At 39.1% G+C, this 15,677-nt stretch overlaps 2 protein-coding genes across 2 annotated transcripts; both read left to right on the top strand.

Annotated features, from left to right (window-relative positions):
• The first annotated feature begins 404 nt into the window (after nucleotides 1-404).
• Nucleotides 405-1,347, top strand: LOC125933741 (olfactory receptor 5D13-like). Its single transcript, XM_049646869.1, is given in 2 exon segments — nucleotides 405-436; nucleotides 438-1,347. Coding segments are annotated over 2 exon segments (942 nt in total).
• A 7,049-nt stretch (nucleotides 1,348-8,396) lies between these two features.
• LOC125911482 (olfactory receptor 5D13-like) lies at nucleotides 8,397-9,368 on the top strand. The gene has a single exon (XM_049615358.1). It carries the CDS (start codon nucleotides 8,397-8,399, stop codon nucleotides 9,366-9,368), a length of 972 nt encoding a protein of 323 aa, XP_049471315.1.
• The last annotated feature ends 6,309 nt before the right edge of the window (nucleotides 9,369-15,677 follow it).

Raw genomic sequence — 15,677 nt, 5'->3', positions numbered from 1 at the left:
TTGTGAGTTTGAGCCCCACCTTGGACTCTGTGCTGACAGCTCAAAGCCTGAAACCTGCTTTGGATTCTGTGTCTCCCTCTCTTTCTGCTCTCTCTGTCTCCCCTCCCCTGCTCATGTTCTGTCTCTCTCTCTCAAATTTAAATAAACAATTAAATTAAAAAAAAAAAAGGAATTGTAGGCCCCATCCCAGTTTTTGATTCAGAAAGCTGGTGTTGGGGTTGGAGACTTTGCATTCCTAACAACTTCTCAGGTGCTCCGGCTGCTATTGGTTTGGGGACCACACGTTGAGAGTCACTGTTCTGTGTCAACTTCACAGAGGCATATGAAGCCTCTTTCTTCTTTCTGTTTCTCCTTTCCATTCAGGTCTACTTTTAGAAATAACTTTTCAATCAACAGGAATCGTGATGTTATCTGAAGGAAATCGAAGTATCATACCCTTTTATTCTTTTGGGTTTTTCGGAATACCCAGCCCTCCAGGTTCCACTCTTCCTGGTTTTCTTGTCTATCTATATGGCCACTGCCGTGGGCAACGTGGGCATGATTATAATCATCAAGATCAATCTGAAATTCCACACGATCATGTACTTTTTCCTTCGTCACTTGTCCTTTGTAGATTTCTGTTATTCCACCATAGTGACACCTAAATTGTTGGAGAACTTGATTGTGGAAGACAGAACCGTATCTTTCTCCGGTTGCATTATGCAGTTCTGCTTTGCTTGCATATCTGGAGTAACAGAAGCTTTCATGTTAGCAGCAATGGCCTATGACCGTTGTGTGGCAGTCTGTAACCCCTTGCTCTATCTTGCTATTATGTCTCCAAAGCTCTGTGCTCCGCTGGTGGCTGGGTCATACTCATGGGGTATAGTGTGTTCCCTGACACTCACATATTTTCTCCTTGCATTATCCTATTGTGAGTCTAACATCATAAATAATTTTATCTGTGACCACTCTGTAATTGTTTCTGTCTCCTGTTCGGACCCCTATATCAGCCAGATGTGCTGTTTTATTACTGCCATATTCGATGAGGTGAGCAGCTTGATGGTTATTCTGATGTCCTATACCCTCATTTTTGTCACTGTTATGAGGATGTCTTCTGCAAATGGGTGCCGGAAAACCCTCTCCACCTGTGCCTCCCACCTGACAGCCATCACCATCTTCCATGGGACCATCCTTTTCCTCTACTGTATCCCTAATCCTAAAACTTCTTGGCTCAGAGTTAAAGTGGCATCTGTGTTTTACACAGTAGTGATTCCCATGCGGAACCCCTTAATCTACAGCCTTAGAAACAAAGATGTGAAGGACACATTGAGATTAGTTGTTGCAAAATCGCTTTGTCCCTCAATATAATCTTGTTAGATTCATGATTTTATTCCTGAAAAAACAAACTGTTTTACTATGCTAGAGATTGTTCAACCTTTGTCATGCGGTTGATGATTCAAATCATTTTGCAATTAATATGTTTCAGCGAATATATTTATGGCAGGGCATTTTATGATGATTGATTTTGTACACATTCATTTTTAGGGAAATATCTCCAGACATGTAAACCAAAACTTAAACAAATAAATAAATAAAACTCTTGGATCGTAATATTTTTGCAATGTTTGTAAGTTATTTTAAACTATTTTATCATGTAGTATGATTTCATATGTATGTTTCCAAAATAAAACTAATCACCAGTTCATCAAATATGTGCAGGTCGAGAATGATTCCCTCGAATCACAATCAGGTGGCTCATGTTCCAGGGACGGCTTTGGCGGGGTGTGTCAGCTCACTGTACCTTTTACAGAAGCCAACCTTTTGCTATTTGTTGTATTGAACGGCAGATGCTGACTTTTACTCATGAAACTTTAAAGGGACCCAAGCATATCTGGTCACTTAAAGATAAGACACAAATAGGATGGATCCTCAAAAAACTGATGAAAAGAACTTCACCAACATTAAAATCTGTTGCAAACGTTCCTTGGTGGTAAAAGACACTGTTAAGAAGTAAGCCACAGGCTATGAATAAATATTTGCTATATATACATCTTTGCCACATGTATGCACGTGCACATGTTTGACAAAGGATTTGTTTGTAGAACATATGAAAGAAAGCTCTTTATACTCAAGACAAGAAGACAAAGGATCTAGTAAAAGGTGAAATATTTAAGCAGACACTTGACATAAATGAATAATCGTTACGCACATGAAAAGATACTAAGTATTATTAATCAGTGAAATTCTTATTAACACTGAGATACTGCTGCACATCAGAATGGCTAAAATAAATAAAACTGAAATACCATGTACTGGTGAAAATGTGGAGCAAGCAGATTGCTCACACATTTCTGATGGGGGTAAAACATAAAACCACTTTGGGAACAGTTTAGCTGTGTCTTCTGAAGTTATGTGAACACTTCCCATGGACCTCAACAATTCTCTTTTTCAGTATTCATCCATAAGATACGAAATCCGACTTATTTATTTTAACTGAAGAAAAAATTGTTCTCTCTGGTCCATGCAATAATATAGGAAATGGAAAAGAATAGGAAAAATAGTGTGTGAGGGATATTTTTGCCTTTTATAAACTTTTTTTGACTTCTTTCCTTTAAAAAGTGATTTTTCTAGAAGGAGTAGTTTGTCTTTCATGAAGAGCTCTTTCTATAAACCTATCAAGGATAAACAAGAGTTGGTAGGAAAGATATGACAAGTTTTTGTCAGTTTAACATAGAGAAACTTAAATTTACATAAATAAATAAAATATGCTACTATATAAACTTGTTAATATACTTAAATCTTTTGCATTGTGCCTTTGGTAATCTTATAGCATCTATGTTACCAAGACTTTTAAAACTGTACCGATGAGGTATAATCGTCCTGTCATGTAATTGTCCTTTTGAGATTTGAGGTAAGGGTGACGCTTGTTTATGGAAGAATGGTTTTCAAATTGTTATGAATTCTGAGAAAAGACAGATGCTGTATCCATGAGTAAATGTTTGGTGAGGACAAGAAATGAAGTACTCTTGGCTCTAAACAGAGGCAGATTAGAAGAATGATTTGTCATAAAAGTCATAGAAGTCATAGAAGTCTTGCTGATATAAGAGGGGGAAGAGAGGTTCTCCGAGAATAGGAAAGAAACCATTAAAATCATCCCATGATCCATCCCTGTTCCTTCAGCGTAGCTGGCTTTTGAGAGAGACCTAGCTCCTATGTAGCTCCCTCAGATCTTAAAATGTGTAGTGTTTGTGTTCTGTCCTTCTCGTGTTGGAGTTTAACTTTCTCTTCTGCAGCTTAATAGCCAGACAAATACTGTGAGAAGGGAGAGATGGTCAAGCCTTTGAGCAAGGTCTCAATTCTCTTGTGAGTATTTTTTTCTTAAACACCATGACATTTCCGTAGGACATTTCAATCTGTCTCTCTGGTTCACATACCCAGCCTCCCACAGCAGCCTAGAACATAACAAAGGCTCTGTAGGGAAAAATTACAGAGTTTAGGATTTCTTTACTTTTCAATTTACCAGTAAATTCTTTTTTTAAACATTTAAAAATGTTTATTTACTTTGAGAGAGAGATGGGGAGAAGGGCAGAGACGGAGAGAGAGAGAGAATCCCAAGCAGGATCCATATTGTTCATGGCAGAGCCAGCCAGACACGGGGCTCCATCTAACGAACCATGATATCGTGACTTGAGCCAAAATCAAGAGTTGGACGTGTAACCAACTGAGCCACCCAGGCACTCCCATCACTAAATTTTTAGACAACTTTATCAAATAAATTTCCTGTGTCTCCACAAAGCACTGCTAGATTATTTTCTCAGTATTGACCCTCTGCAAGGGCCAAATCTCCTCAGCTTGTTCCCCGAACCAGCAAAAAATGTGAATGTGAAGGAACAGCTGGTGACTGCCAGTAAAAGAAGTCATATGAAGAGTTCTTCAAGCAAGAGGCAACCAGATGGATCTTGGAGAATAACCATAGACCATGGAAAACTCAACCAAATAGTAGCCTCAGTCAGATGAATATGGCTTAAGGCACACAACACGCAAACATTGATTTGGCAAATGTATTATTTACCTTTCTAATTGTGAAAGGAAATCAGAAAGAATTCACATTTCCAGTGTGCAGAGGTGTAGTGGTGGGGAGCAGAGGCAGAGCGGAACTGATGCCTACCCCAGTGTGAGAATGACAATGCAGACCTCTGGGATTCATGTCACTTACCACAAATGTTTCTATTCCTTGTGATAAATAGCCTCTGTTGTGTTAGGGTCCCTGCAAGAGTAGGGTAAGAGATAGGTTTTCAGGGGCCCAGGGAGAGTGTTGAATGGATCTAATTGGGTGGTATTCAGGTAAAGTAGAACCAATGGATTGGTTGGAACCCATTGTTTTTAGAGAGTTAAACATGCTTCCAAAATACATTTGTCAGGTGAGTAGGTGGCTCAGTTGGTTAAGCATCCAACGTGATTTTGGCTCAGGTCATGATCTCGCAGTGATGAGATCAAGCCCTGCCTCAGGCTCTGCACTGACTGTGTGCAGACTGCTTGAATTCCCTCTCTGCCTCTCTCTCTGTGCCTCTCCCTGACTCCTGCTCCAGCTCTTTCTCTCTCAAAATAAATAAATAAATAAATAAATAAATAAATAAACTTAAAAAAATTAAAAAAACCAAAATACTTAGTCATTTTTAAAAACGTATGGACACAAAAAGATTATAATATTCAACTGTATTAGTACAAACTTGGAAGAATAGATTGCCCATATTTGAAACACACACACACACACACACACACACACACACACACACATTTATCTCAATGAAGCAAATCAATATTTCCAAGGACAAAAATGATTATTTTATGTTAAATGAAAAATCCAGAATCCAAGTTCTGTTGTTTATACATCTCACAACAAATATATTTTGCATAGAAAAAGAGAAAAATCATACAGTGAATGTTAATAACGGTTATCTCTGAATGGTTGCATATTGGCTGATTTATCCTTACCTTTGTTTACTGTAGTTACCGTATTTTCCAAGTCAGTTTGTATATTTTCTATAATTACATTTTTAAAAGAAATTCATGCTGTAGACTTGGTGACATTGTCTCCAGTGATTTAGAAGAAATTGCATTCTTGTAAAACGCCACACAAGCTAGCACGCAATCTCATTTCTGAGTTTGTGATGTAAAAATAAAAGTTGAGTACTAATTCTCTAGGGTCTAAATCTCTGAGGTCATGGAAGCATACATAAACCCTACATTTCGGTCCTAGGAGTCAGATTCTCTCTCTCTTTCTCTCTCCCCTTTCTCTGAGTTTCTCTGGATACTAAGAAATATAATCCTGTCACACTAATTAAAATTTATTCTCTACTCCTGCAATATTTACCAACCGCTTAATATGTTTAATAATGTTTGAATTCTGAGTTGGAACTTCCTTGGAGACTGTTAATAATAGCACAGGATCTTCAGGTGAGTTGGTATCAGGCTGGCTGATCTATTTTGTGTAATCTTTCATTTATATGGGGGACCTGCAGCCTTTGAGACAGGGAATACTCTTTGCTGGTCTAAATGACATAATGTCTCTGAAGTCGGTCTTTCTAACAGCTCCCGCCGATGAGCTGTGATTTCTTCCCCCTTCGCTAGGGTATCATCCCAATTTTTACTTTGAGAAGAGCTACCATGCTCCTAGCATAGTAGAATCACACTGAAAATTTCAAAAGAATATTGTAAAAACTGAGACTGTCCTCGACATCTCAAAGTCCTATAGATAGGAGATAAGAATAACATGTATAAAGTCGTAGTGAACGCAACAGATCATGACATTTTGATCTCCTGAGAATAATGTCCGTAAGTACAGCAAGAATGTAGAAAATACTGCTGGAGTGAAAAGGGAAGGTTTCTTTGTGATAGTAGTTTTCATTGAATGCAAGTGCTGCATCAACACACGGGAGAAAAAGAGAATATTTCAGGTCAAAGGAAAGAAAAACCACATAAACCATAGAACAAATGAGCACGTGTTGTTGATGATCAGCCATGGATATTGGCATTAAAGGAGGTTAGATGTTGGGAAATGGCTCCGGTCAGGCCTTAGGTGGAACTGAGCATAGAAATTTTGATTTGATAAATTAGTCGATAGGAAGAAATCCAAGTTGTCAGAGCTAAAGGCTGTCCTAATAGCCACAGTAATCAAGGGAAGAAGAATTTGATGTTCTTCCAGTGCAAGCTAGAAGCACTCCAGGGAAGCTAGCTGTGTTTAAGCTACTATAATCCAGCTGGGTAATGATTGCACTTTGCCAAGTCTCCATGGGTGCCAACCTGATATTATAAAGAGAGGACAAGAAAGAATCAGATAATAATGAGAAAGCAAAGGGGAAAACACAGGGAATTTATTGAAAGACAGTAACTGGAAAATTCAGATGATCAGGGTCAAGTGGAGATTCAGGAAAGAGACCTGGGCTTCCCTGTGGCATCCCAGATGTACCCACCTATCTGCGGCTGCCCACTTTGGCCCTTGACCTATTTCTTAGATTTAAAAAAAATAATACAAGGGCTTTAAAATAATATTAATTAGTGATAGCACTAAGAATTTTTTTTAAACAGTGAGGGTGTGGAAGCCCATACCTACTGGATTCCACAGTTTTCAGACTCAGTGCTAAGTACGTTAACGTCATTCGCTAAAATAATGTTGATACACGCATGCAACATGTATCATCATGTCATTATTGCTGACAAAACTGAGGTTCAGAAAATTTAATTCATCAAAGATCACAGAGTAAGTGACAAAGCCTGAAATTGAATTCAAATCTAGGTTCCCAAGCTCGGGCTTCTTTCCTTATGCTGGACTGTCATGAGCTTTTGTCCCTTTCCCACCCATTCCTTCTCTGCACATAGAAAGCACATGTTGTTGAATATCAAAAACCAGCATTTAGCTATGAGGGAAATAATAGTTTCTTTCTACCTTGACCTGGTCAGACAAAACTAAAATGATGTCTTTGTTTATGAGATTCATGCTAATATATTTTAATTAACCTGAATATTTTAGACATGTGCCTGTTACTGGCTAACTTATTGTTTCAAAAAAAACAAAAAAATATTGCTAAATGGTTAAAGATACTTCTGTGGCTAAGGACTGCTTGTGAACAAAAATGCTTCTGCTTTCTCAAAATAACAGGTACAAGTAAACAACGATGGCATGACTCAAAACAAGATAATCACATATATAACGTTAATCAAAACCAATGGCCCCACCAGAAATTTTCCGGGTCATAATGTAACCATTGCTGCTTATTGCTGTAACGTCTAGCTTGAGAAGCTTGAGCAAAACATGTCGTTTTTAATTTAATTTAGATATTCTATGAGTATTTAATATCATACATGCCTAGTAAAGTTATCAGATTAAAAATAATAGAAAGTTAAAAAGATAATAATTAAGGGATCTAGATGAGTATTGTTGAAAGCAGCAAGGGACACCTCGGTGGCTCAGTCGGTTAAGCGTCCAGCTCTTGACTTCAGCTCAGGTCATGATCTCACTATTGGTGAGACCTAGTCCCATGTTGGGCTCTACGCTGACAGTGCAAAACCTGCTTGGGATTCTCTCTCTCCCTTTTCCTCTGCCCCTCCCCTCATGCTCTCTCTCAAAGTAAAAAAAATAAATAAATAATAAACTTTAAAAAAAAGGAAAGCATTAGTGACACTAAGTGAGAAAATAGTTAAGTAGGAAAGAAAACACAGAAGTGGGGGGAAAACATGTCACAAGTGCGACTTTATTATTTTACCAGGTTCCTGCATTGTTTTTGGAACACTGAAGTAATTATTGTAGCATTTGGATAGAATCAGTGGAAAGCTTGAAGATATGCGGGGCTATGTTCTGTCCACATCCACATATTTTTTTCAAAACACGGAAATTCTTGCGGTGCCTTATAAATGCTGCCTTCCTTGAGCCTGGGGTTGAACATCATAACTATCAAAGTGTTATCGCCTCTAATGTTTTACATCTGATCCTCTCTTTATAAAATTGAGTGCTACATTTAGCTGCATTGTTATATTAACCCCCTGAAAAAGGGCAGATCTTCAGAATGATGGAACTGTGAAAAATACATGTAGTCTACAACAATGTGGTGTAGTTTTCTGTCTGTTCCCTAAATTTAATTGGAGTTCTGCCACTCAGGATCAATTTCAAAACCGAGCTCATCACTGGTAAGCTGTGCAATCTCAAACGAGTTCCTTAACTTATATATACCTCCCCATCCTTAAGTAAAATATGAAGCTCCTTGTTTTACGATTCACAGTGCTATTTGAAGATTTCAATCAATGCATTTTAAGGTTTTAGCACAATGCCTGCCACGTGATAAGTGCAATAGAAATGCGTGATCACGATGATCATTGCTACTGTTTTTAGTATTATTTCAGATTCTTCTCCAACCACAAGCATGTTGCTCCTGGAAGGAAACCACAGTACTGGAGCCACATTCACCCTCTTGGGCTTCTCAGAATATCCGGATCTGCAGATTCCCTTGTTCCTGCTATTCCTGACCGTCTACACCGTCACTGTGGTGGGGAACCTGGGCATGATCATGATCATCAGGGTCAGTCCCCAACTCCACACCCCCATGTACTTTTTCCTGAGCCACTTGTCCTTTGTCGACTTCTGTTACTCCACTACAGTTACCCCCAAACTGTTGGAAAACTTGGTTGTGGAAGACAGAACCATCTCTTTCATAGGCTGCATAGTGCAATTTCTCTTGGCTTGTATATTTGCAGTGTCAGAAACGTTCATGTTGGCAGTGATGGCCTATGACCGCTTTGTGGCAGTTTGTAACCCTCTACTCTACAAAGCTGTCATGTCCCAAAAGCTGTGTGCATCGTTAGTGGCAGGGCCCTACTCATGGGGTATAGTCTCTTCCCTGACACTCACCTATTTTCTCCTGACATTGTCCTTCTGTGGCTCTAACATCATAAATAATTTTGTCTGCGAGCACTCTGTCATTGTCTCTGTGTCCTGCTCGGACACCTACATCAGCCAAGTGCTTTGTTTTGCCATTGCCATGTTCAATGAGGTGAGCAGCCTGGTAATCATCCTCACTACTTATATTTTTATTTTTGTCACTGTCATAAAAATGCCTTCTGCTGGTGGGCGCCAAAAAGCCTTCTCCACTTGTGCCTCCCACCTGACTGCCATCACCATCTTCCACGGGACCGTCCTGTTCCTTTACTGTGTACCCAACTCCAAAAACTCATGGCTCATAATCAAAGTAGGTTCTTTATTTTATACCGTGGTGATCCCCATGCTGAACCCTCTAATCTATAGCCTCAGAAACAAAGATGTGAAGGAGAGTGTCAGGAAATTAATTAATCACTCAATGCAATTTTGTCAAAGGTGTGCATTTTCAAAAGAGATTTGATTTATTATACGGAGAATTACTCAATGCTTCTAGTAGAGGTGACAGTTCAAAGTATTTAGTCAATTCACCACATTTTGAAATCTACTGTTGTAATAAACCAGTTATTTGATCATTGATTTCTGGTCACTTCAATGTTTTGTAAAAGAACTATGAGCAACAGGTGAAGAAACATAGTGTTGTGGGTTGAATAGTGTCCCCCCAAATATCCAAGTCCATCCAGAAGCTAAGAATATGACCTTATTTGAAAACAGGATCTTTACAGATGTAATAAAGGTGAAGATTGAGATGAGATCGCCCTGGATGAGGGTGGGCCCTAAATCCAATGAGTGTGTCCTTATAAGAGAGAAAAAGAACCCACGGAGAGGTCTTTGTGAAGATTAATGCTCTGCTGATACTGAGTAGGGGGCTCTAGGAGGATGCAAGGAAAGCTTCTCCTGTAGCATCTTCAGAGGGAGCATGACCCTGCCAGCACCTTGATTTCAGGCTACTAGTCTTGAGAACTATGAGGAAATGCATTGGCCTAGTTTAAGCCACCAGGTTTGTGGTAACTTACTGCAGCAACTCTAAGAAACTTATCTAACAGTAAACAGCAGACCATAAAATTCAAATCTCTTGAATTTATTTACCATGCTGGCATGGTAAATCATTTTTCAATTCCATTTAAACATTGGGAATGTTAGGTGATGAGATGTTTGTTTATTTGTTGGTTGGTTGGTTGGTGGTTGGTTTTTTTGGTGGTGATGGGGGCGGGGTTTCCCGGGATCCTGAGCTGATGGCCAAGAAAGAATTCTTGAAGATGTCTTTGGTGCAAAAAGGTGATTTTATTAAAGCACGGGGACAGAACCCGTGGGCAGGAAGAGCTGCCCCAGGACCACAAGGAGAGACTAGTTATATACTATGGAGTTGGGAAGAGGTAAAGTCCAAGGGAAGTTTCCAGTGAGATTTTCAGATGCCAAAGAAGATTCCCAGGATAGGGAGGCCTAGCTATTGTCACGCTAAGGTTGTTTTCCCCTCTAGCAAAGCATTAGCATTAAGACAGTAGGCAGTTCCCTGAGGAACATTTTGCTCTGGCTGCCTCAAGTATTTGTCAGTGGGCTGCAGGTTATAAAGAAATTTAGTTCCTTTGCCAGTTCCTTCTGCTTTTGTTTCATGCATCATTAGGGTCATGGAGGAATTCTACAAAGTGGTGGCTAATCAGGAATGTAAATATGGAAGAATTAGTAATAAGCAGAGAGGCACTATTTCTAAGACCTGGCCAAGTTCTTTGTTCCTTCTTCCTTTTTGTACTTTTATTAATAGTATTGGAAGTGATGTGAAACATGATGACGGAGTATCAAAAGTATTTTATATGAGGGGCGCCTGGGTGGCTCAGTCGGTTAAGCGTCCAACTTCAGCTTAGGTCACGATCTCGCGGTCCGTGAGTTCAAGCCCCGCATGGGGCTCTGGGCTGACGGCTCAGAGCCTGGAGCCTGCTTCGGATTCTGTGTCTTTCTCTCTCCCTTCCCCTCCCCCCACTCTTGCTCTCTCTCTCTCTCTCTCTCTCTCTGTCTTTTTCTGTCTCTCTCTCTCAAAAAATAAATAAACATTAAAGAAGATTTTTTTTCAAAAAGACATCAGATATGTTTAAGTTTAAAAATTTTAATTTAGATACTAAAAAAGAAAAAAAGATAATAAATCATTGGCTACTATTGAAGGTTGCTGGGGTGTCAAAGCATTGCTCTGAAAACTGATAAATAAGGAAAATAAATATTTATTTTGTCTTTCTATTATGAGTTGCATTTCAGGGTTACCTAACAGTTTGTGAGGGGAAATTCAGGGAGAGTAAAAGCAGAAAAGAGGATGGAATTAGAAAATCGCGATTTCAGAACTCCTAATGTTAAAACATGCACCAAGGCAATGGTTTCAAGAAATATTAAAATCATTACGCAAAATGTTGGTGGGGAATGCTAAAATGAGGTGGTCTAGCTGACAGGACCTGCATCCACAGATGGGACCGAGGATCCCTAGAAGACGATCAGTTAACAGGTGCTTTTGTGATCCAATGCCACGGGAGGAGTCAGAACCACGTCTGAACAATGCTTGCCGAAGGGAAGCTAAAAGAATGAATCGGAACTAATAAATCTTCTTGAGGTGTCAGTTTATAAAACCCAGGGCAGGAACAAGTCAAATGACACCAATTAAAGCAGTAAGCCCAATGCAGAGAATGCAACCTTCTGCAAAGGGTCCAAGTCTTCCGCAAAATTACCTGAACGCACATACCGGTCCGCATGTGTGTGCATGCCCAAGCGCCCCGCCCCCAGGGAACTGTTACATGATACATTGAGCATTTACATAATAAAGGAAACTGAGTTATAACAACAGAATATGTGTAGAATTTTGTAAGGATATATTTTTTGTTAGGTGAAATTTGACGAGGGTATTTACTCAAATGTTCATTTTACCAACTGTCACACTTTTCATAAGTTCCTATTAATGACTCAGTTGTCTTAGCAAGTGGATTGATAGAGAAATATTATATTCTATAAATATTATTATATTGTAGAGGACTCAAATTAATAAGACTGGAAGTCAGGGACTCACTGTCCATTAAATGTTCTGGCCCTTTAGGACAAAGAGCAAGCCACATTAGTCTTGTTTTCCAGGCTGCACACAGGACTCTTGGCCAAGAAATACATTTGGGACAGAAAAAAACAATCAGCATGGCCAGCAGTTCTTGTGGATCTTGTTTTGAGGCTTGTAACATTGGCTCAAGGGCTTTTTGTTTCCTTGAATATTTTCAAAAGAAAAAAAACATTAACTTTTAAAATAAGTTTTTCTAATTTTATTTTGAGAGAGACAGAAACAGGGCAAGTGGTCAAGGGCAGAGAGAGAGGAGAGAGAGAAAATCCCAGGCAGGCTCTGTGCTGCCAGCACGGAGCCTTATGTGGGGCTCGAAGCCATGAGATCATTATCTGAGCAGAAACCAAAGTCGGATGCTTAACTGACTGAGCCACCCAGGCGCCCCGCCGTTAAACTTTTAAAAATTACATCGATAAACCTTTTTTATTCTTAAGCTATATCATCTCAGATTATTTCTGCAGAGCGGAAATTATTCAATGATAATTTCTTAATGAAAATGTACTATAAAAGTATTCCACTAATGGCATCCCATATTTTGTTATTGTTCCAATACCCACTTAGTAGCATAAATAGAGCTTTAAAGAACACCCATTGATATACCCAAATAGGCTTCCTTCTTTTCCTTTCTGCCATGAATAATGTCACTTGGAAATATCCAAGTTATAATTTTGCAAGCAGATTTAGAAAGCACAAAACATCACGACGAACTGATTAATTATTGGGATACGTAAAAACACAGTGTGTATTTTTTTTTTTAAAGTTTTTACTTAAATTCCAATTAGTTAACATACAATGTAATATTAGTTTCAGGAGTAGAATTCAGTGATTCATCACTTACATACAACACCTAGTGCTCATCACAAGTGCCCTCCTTAGTACCCATCACCCATTTCACCCATCCCCCCACCCACCCGGGCTCCAGCAGCCCTCAGTTCCTTTCTATAGTTAAGAGTTTGTTTTCCTGGTTTCCCTCTCTTCCCCCCCCCCCCGACATTCATCTGTTTTGTTTCTGAACAGAAACAAAATAAATAAAATAAATGAAATCATATAGTATTTGTCTTTCTCTGACTGACTTATTTTGGTTAGCATAATACTCTCTATCTCCATCAACTGCAGGTGTTGCTGAGGATGTAGAAAAAGGGGAACCCTCTTACACTGTTGGTGGGAATGCAAACTGGTGCAGTCACTCTGGAAACAGTATGGACGTTCCTCAATAAGTTAAAACCAGAACTACCCAACGACCCAGCAATTGCACTATTAGATATCTATCCAAAGGACACAAAAATGCTGATTTGAAGGAATACACATACTCTGATGTTTATAATAGCATTATCTAAAAGAGCCAAACTATGGAAATCACCCAAATGTTCATGGATTGATGACTGGATAAAGAGGAGTATATATATGTCTAGACATGTATCATAGACACAGACACTCACACAATGGAATCTTGCTCTGCCATAAAAAAGAACACAATCTTGCCATTTGCTGAGTATGCATTTGAAAATAAGTAGTATTTGCTGTTTCCTTTGCCCCAAACTCCACACTCTTCCCCCCAATCTTTGTATGTCTTCCTCTCTCACTTCATCATGGTACAGGCTCAAATAGTACCTCACTGTGGTCTTCTCTGGCCTCCTTATTTAAAATGGGGCGCCTGGGTGGCTCAGTTAAGCTTCTGACTTTGGCTCAAGTCATAATCTCATGGTTCATGAGTTTGAGCCCCGCATCGGGCCGGCTCTGTGCTGACAGCTCAGAACCTGGAGCCTGCTTCGGATTCTGTGTCTCCCTCTCTTTCTGCCCCTCCCTTCCTCACACCATGTGTCTCACTCTCTCAAAAATAAGTAAACATTAAATAATTTTTAAAAAATGATATCTTCAGTTATATACTTATAGCATTTATAATTACTAAAAAATGATCACATATTTATTTATTTGTACTCCCCATTAAATAGAAATTTGTTGACAAAGGGACATTCTTTCTCTTTTTCCCCAATATCTAAGATAGTACCTAGCTCATTATAAACTTATAATAAATAATTACTTACCCTCATCAGGTACCCAACCACTTTTCCCTGGTTCCTGTAGCAAAACACAAAATTCACAGAACAGTCCCTGCTTTAATTCTGAGCATGTACAACCTTCAGTCTTTATTCAATTGTATTGCTTGTTACTACAGAGAAATTATACATCTTTTGAAAGAAAAGTTTTAATGTGATCCACTTCCTTATTATTCTTATATCAACACTGTAGCCTTGCATTTAATGGATATGTAAAAAACGTTTGCCAAATGGATCAACGCGATAAAACTTTAGCAAAACTACCTGTAAATTTTTCTAAAGGAGAATACTTGAGATATTTTCCATTTGCCGGTAATTTCACCATGCTGCTCCTGATGTTGAAAAAGTCAAGATTTCTGATATAATAAACCTGATAAAGACAGGAAGTTGAGAGGAGTGCAAATTTCTTTTGGTTTGTTTGTATTCTGTTTTGTTGTGACTGCAGTTTCAAGAACCACTTCTAAAACATCCTTATCATTCTTTGTGAACTATCCCCTCACCGCACTGAAATTCCTCCTAGTTCTGGTAGTTTGGCTCTATTCCCAGTTCCTTTGGAAGGCCATATTTATTGTTCAATGAAGACTCATGGTGCACTGACTTTATGCTACTCATTCATCTAGGAGCTTGGGATATATTAGTGAACAAAGCAATGAACGATCTCTGCTTTCCTGGAACTTTTATCTTAGCAGAAGAAAACAAGCAATGTACAAATAAAGAAATAAGTAAGGATTAAAATATATATTTGAGGGGCTCCTGGAAGGCTCAGTTGGTAAGCGTCCAACTCTTGACTTTGGCTCAGCTCATGATCTCATGATTCGTGAGCTCGAGCCCTGCCTGGGACTCTGGGCTGATGGTGTAGAGTCTGCTTGGGTTTCTCTCTCTCTCTCTCTCTCTCTCTCTCTGTCTGCCCCTCCCCCCAATCACACTCACGCACACACTCTCTCTCTCAAAATAAATAAATAAAGTAAATATATTTGAAACATGTGAAGTACTTTAAACACTATATTGGGTAGTAGAAGAGCCCCAGTGGTAAAACAGTATGTTCTGGAGGGTATCACTGAAAAGCTGCATTTGAACAAAAACTTAAGGGAAAGCATTTCAGTGTGCAGGAAACATGAGGAGAAAAGACCATAAAGAAAGAGTTGGTAATATTTTTTGGAAAACATAAAGCAAAACACAAAATCAAAGAGGTCAGACTAGATCGAAGAAGCAGAAGTGGTTAAGAGTAATAGAATAGGACAAGGTTTCAAAGGGACTATTTTCCCAACTCGATATTTAACTTTTTAAATATTTATGCTTTAACTCTCAGTGAATCATGATGACCTAAAGGAGGCATCTTCACCCTTCTCCAACAGGGTCAGAGTGGATGGCAGGGAGGAAGACAGTTACGCCTGCTATATGGTAGCCACTCAATATTTGATAAGGATGGTTTTTATAATTCCATAACTTTTATAATGGTTGTAGGTATGTATGGGACTAATCAGGGGTTGGAGAAGTGATTTTAAAATATAACACTTGGGGGCACCTGGATGGCTCAGTTGGCTAGGTGTCTGACTCTTGGTTTTGGCTCAGGTCATGATCTCATAGTTCATGAGTTCAAGCCCCACACTGGGCTCTGTGCTGACAGTGTGGA

Source organism: Panthera uncia, chromosome D1 (assembly GCF_023721935.1).
Source record: "Panthera uncia isolate 11264 chromosome D1, Puncia_PCG_1.0, whole genome shotgun sequence".
In the NCBI taxonomy this organism is placed as follows: Eukaryota; Metazoa; Chordata; class Mammalia; order Carnivora; family Felidae; genus Panthera; species Panthera uncia.
The sequence above is the reverse complement of the archived record's forward strand: the minus strand, read 5'-3'. Positions and strand labels throughout refer to the sequence as shown.

Excerpts from the sequence above, each read along its gene's own strand:
- LOC125911482 (XM_049615358.1), top strand. The coding sequence starts at position 8,397 with ATGTTGCTCCTGGAAGGAAACCACAGTACTGGAGCCACATTCACCCTC.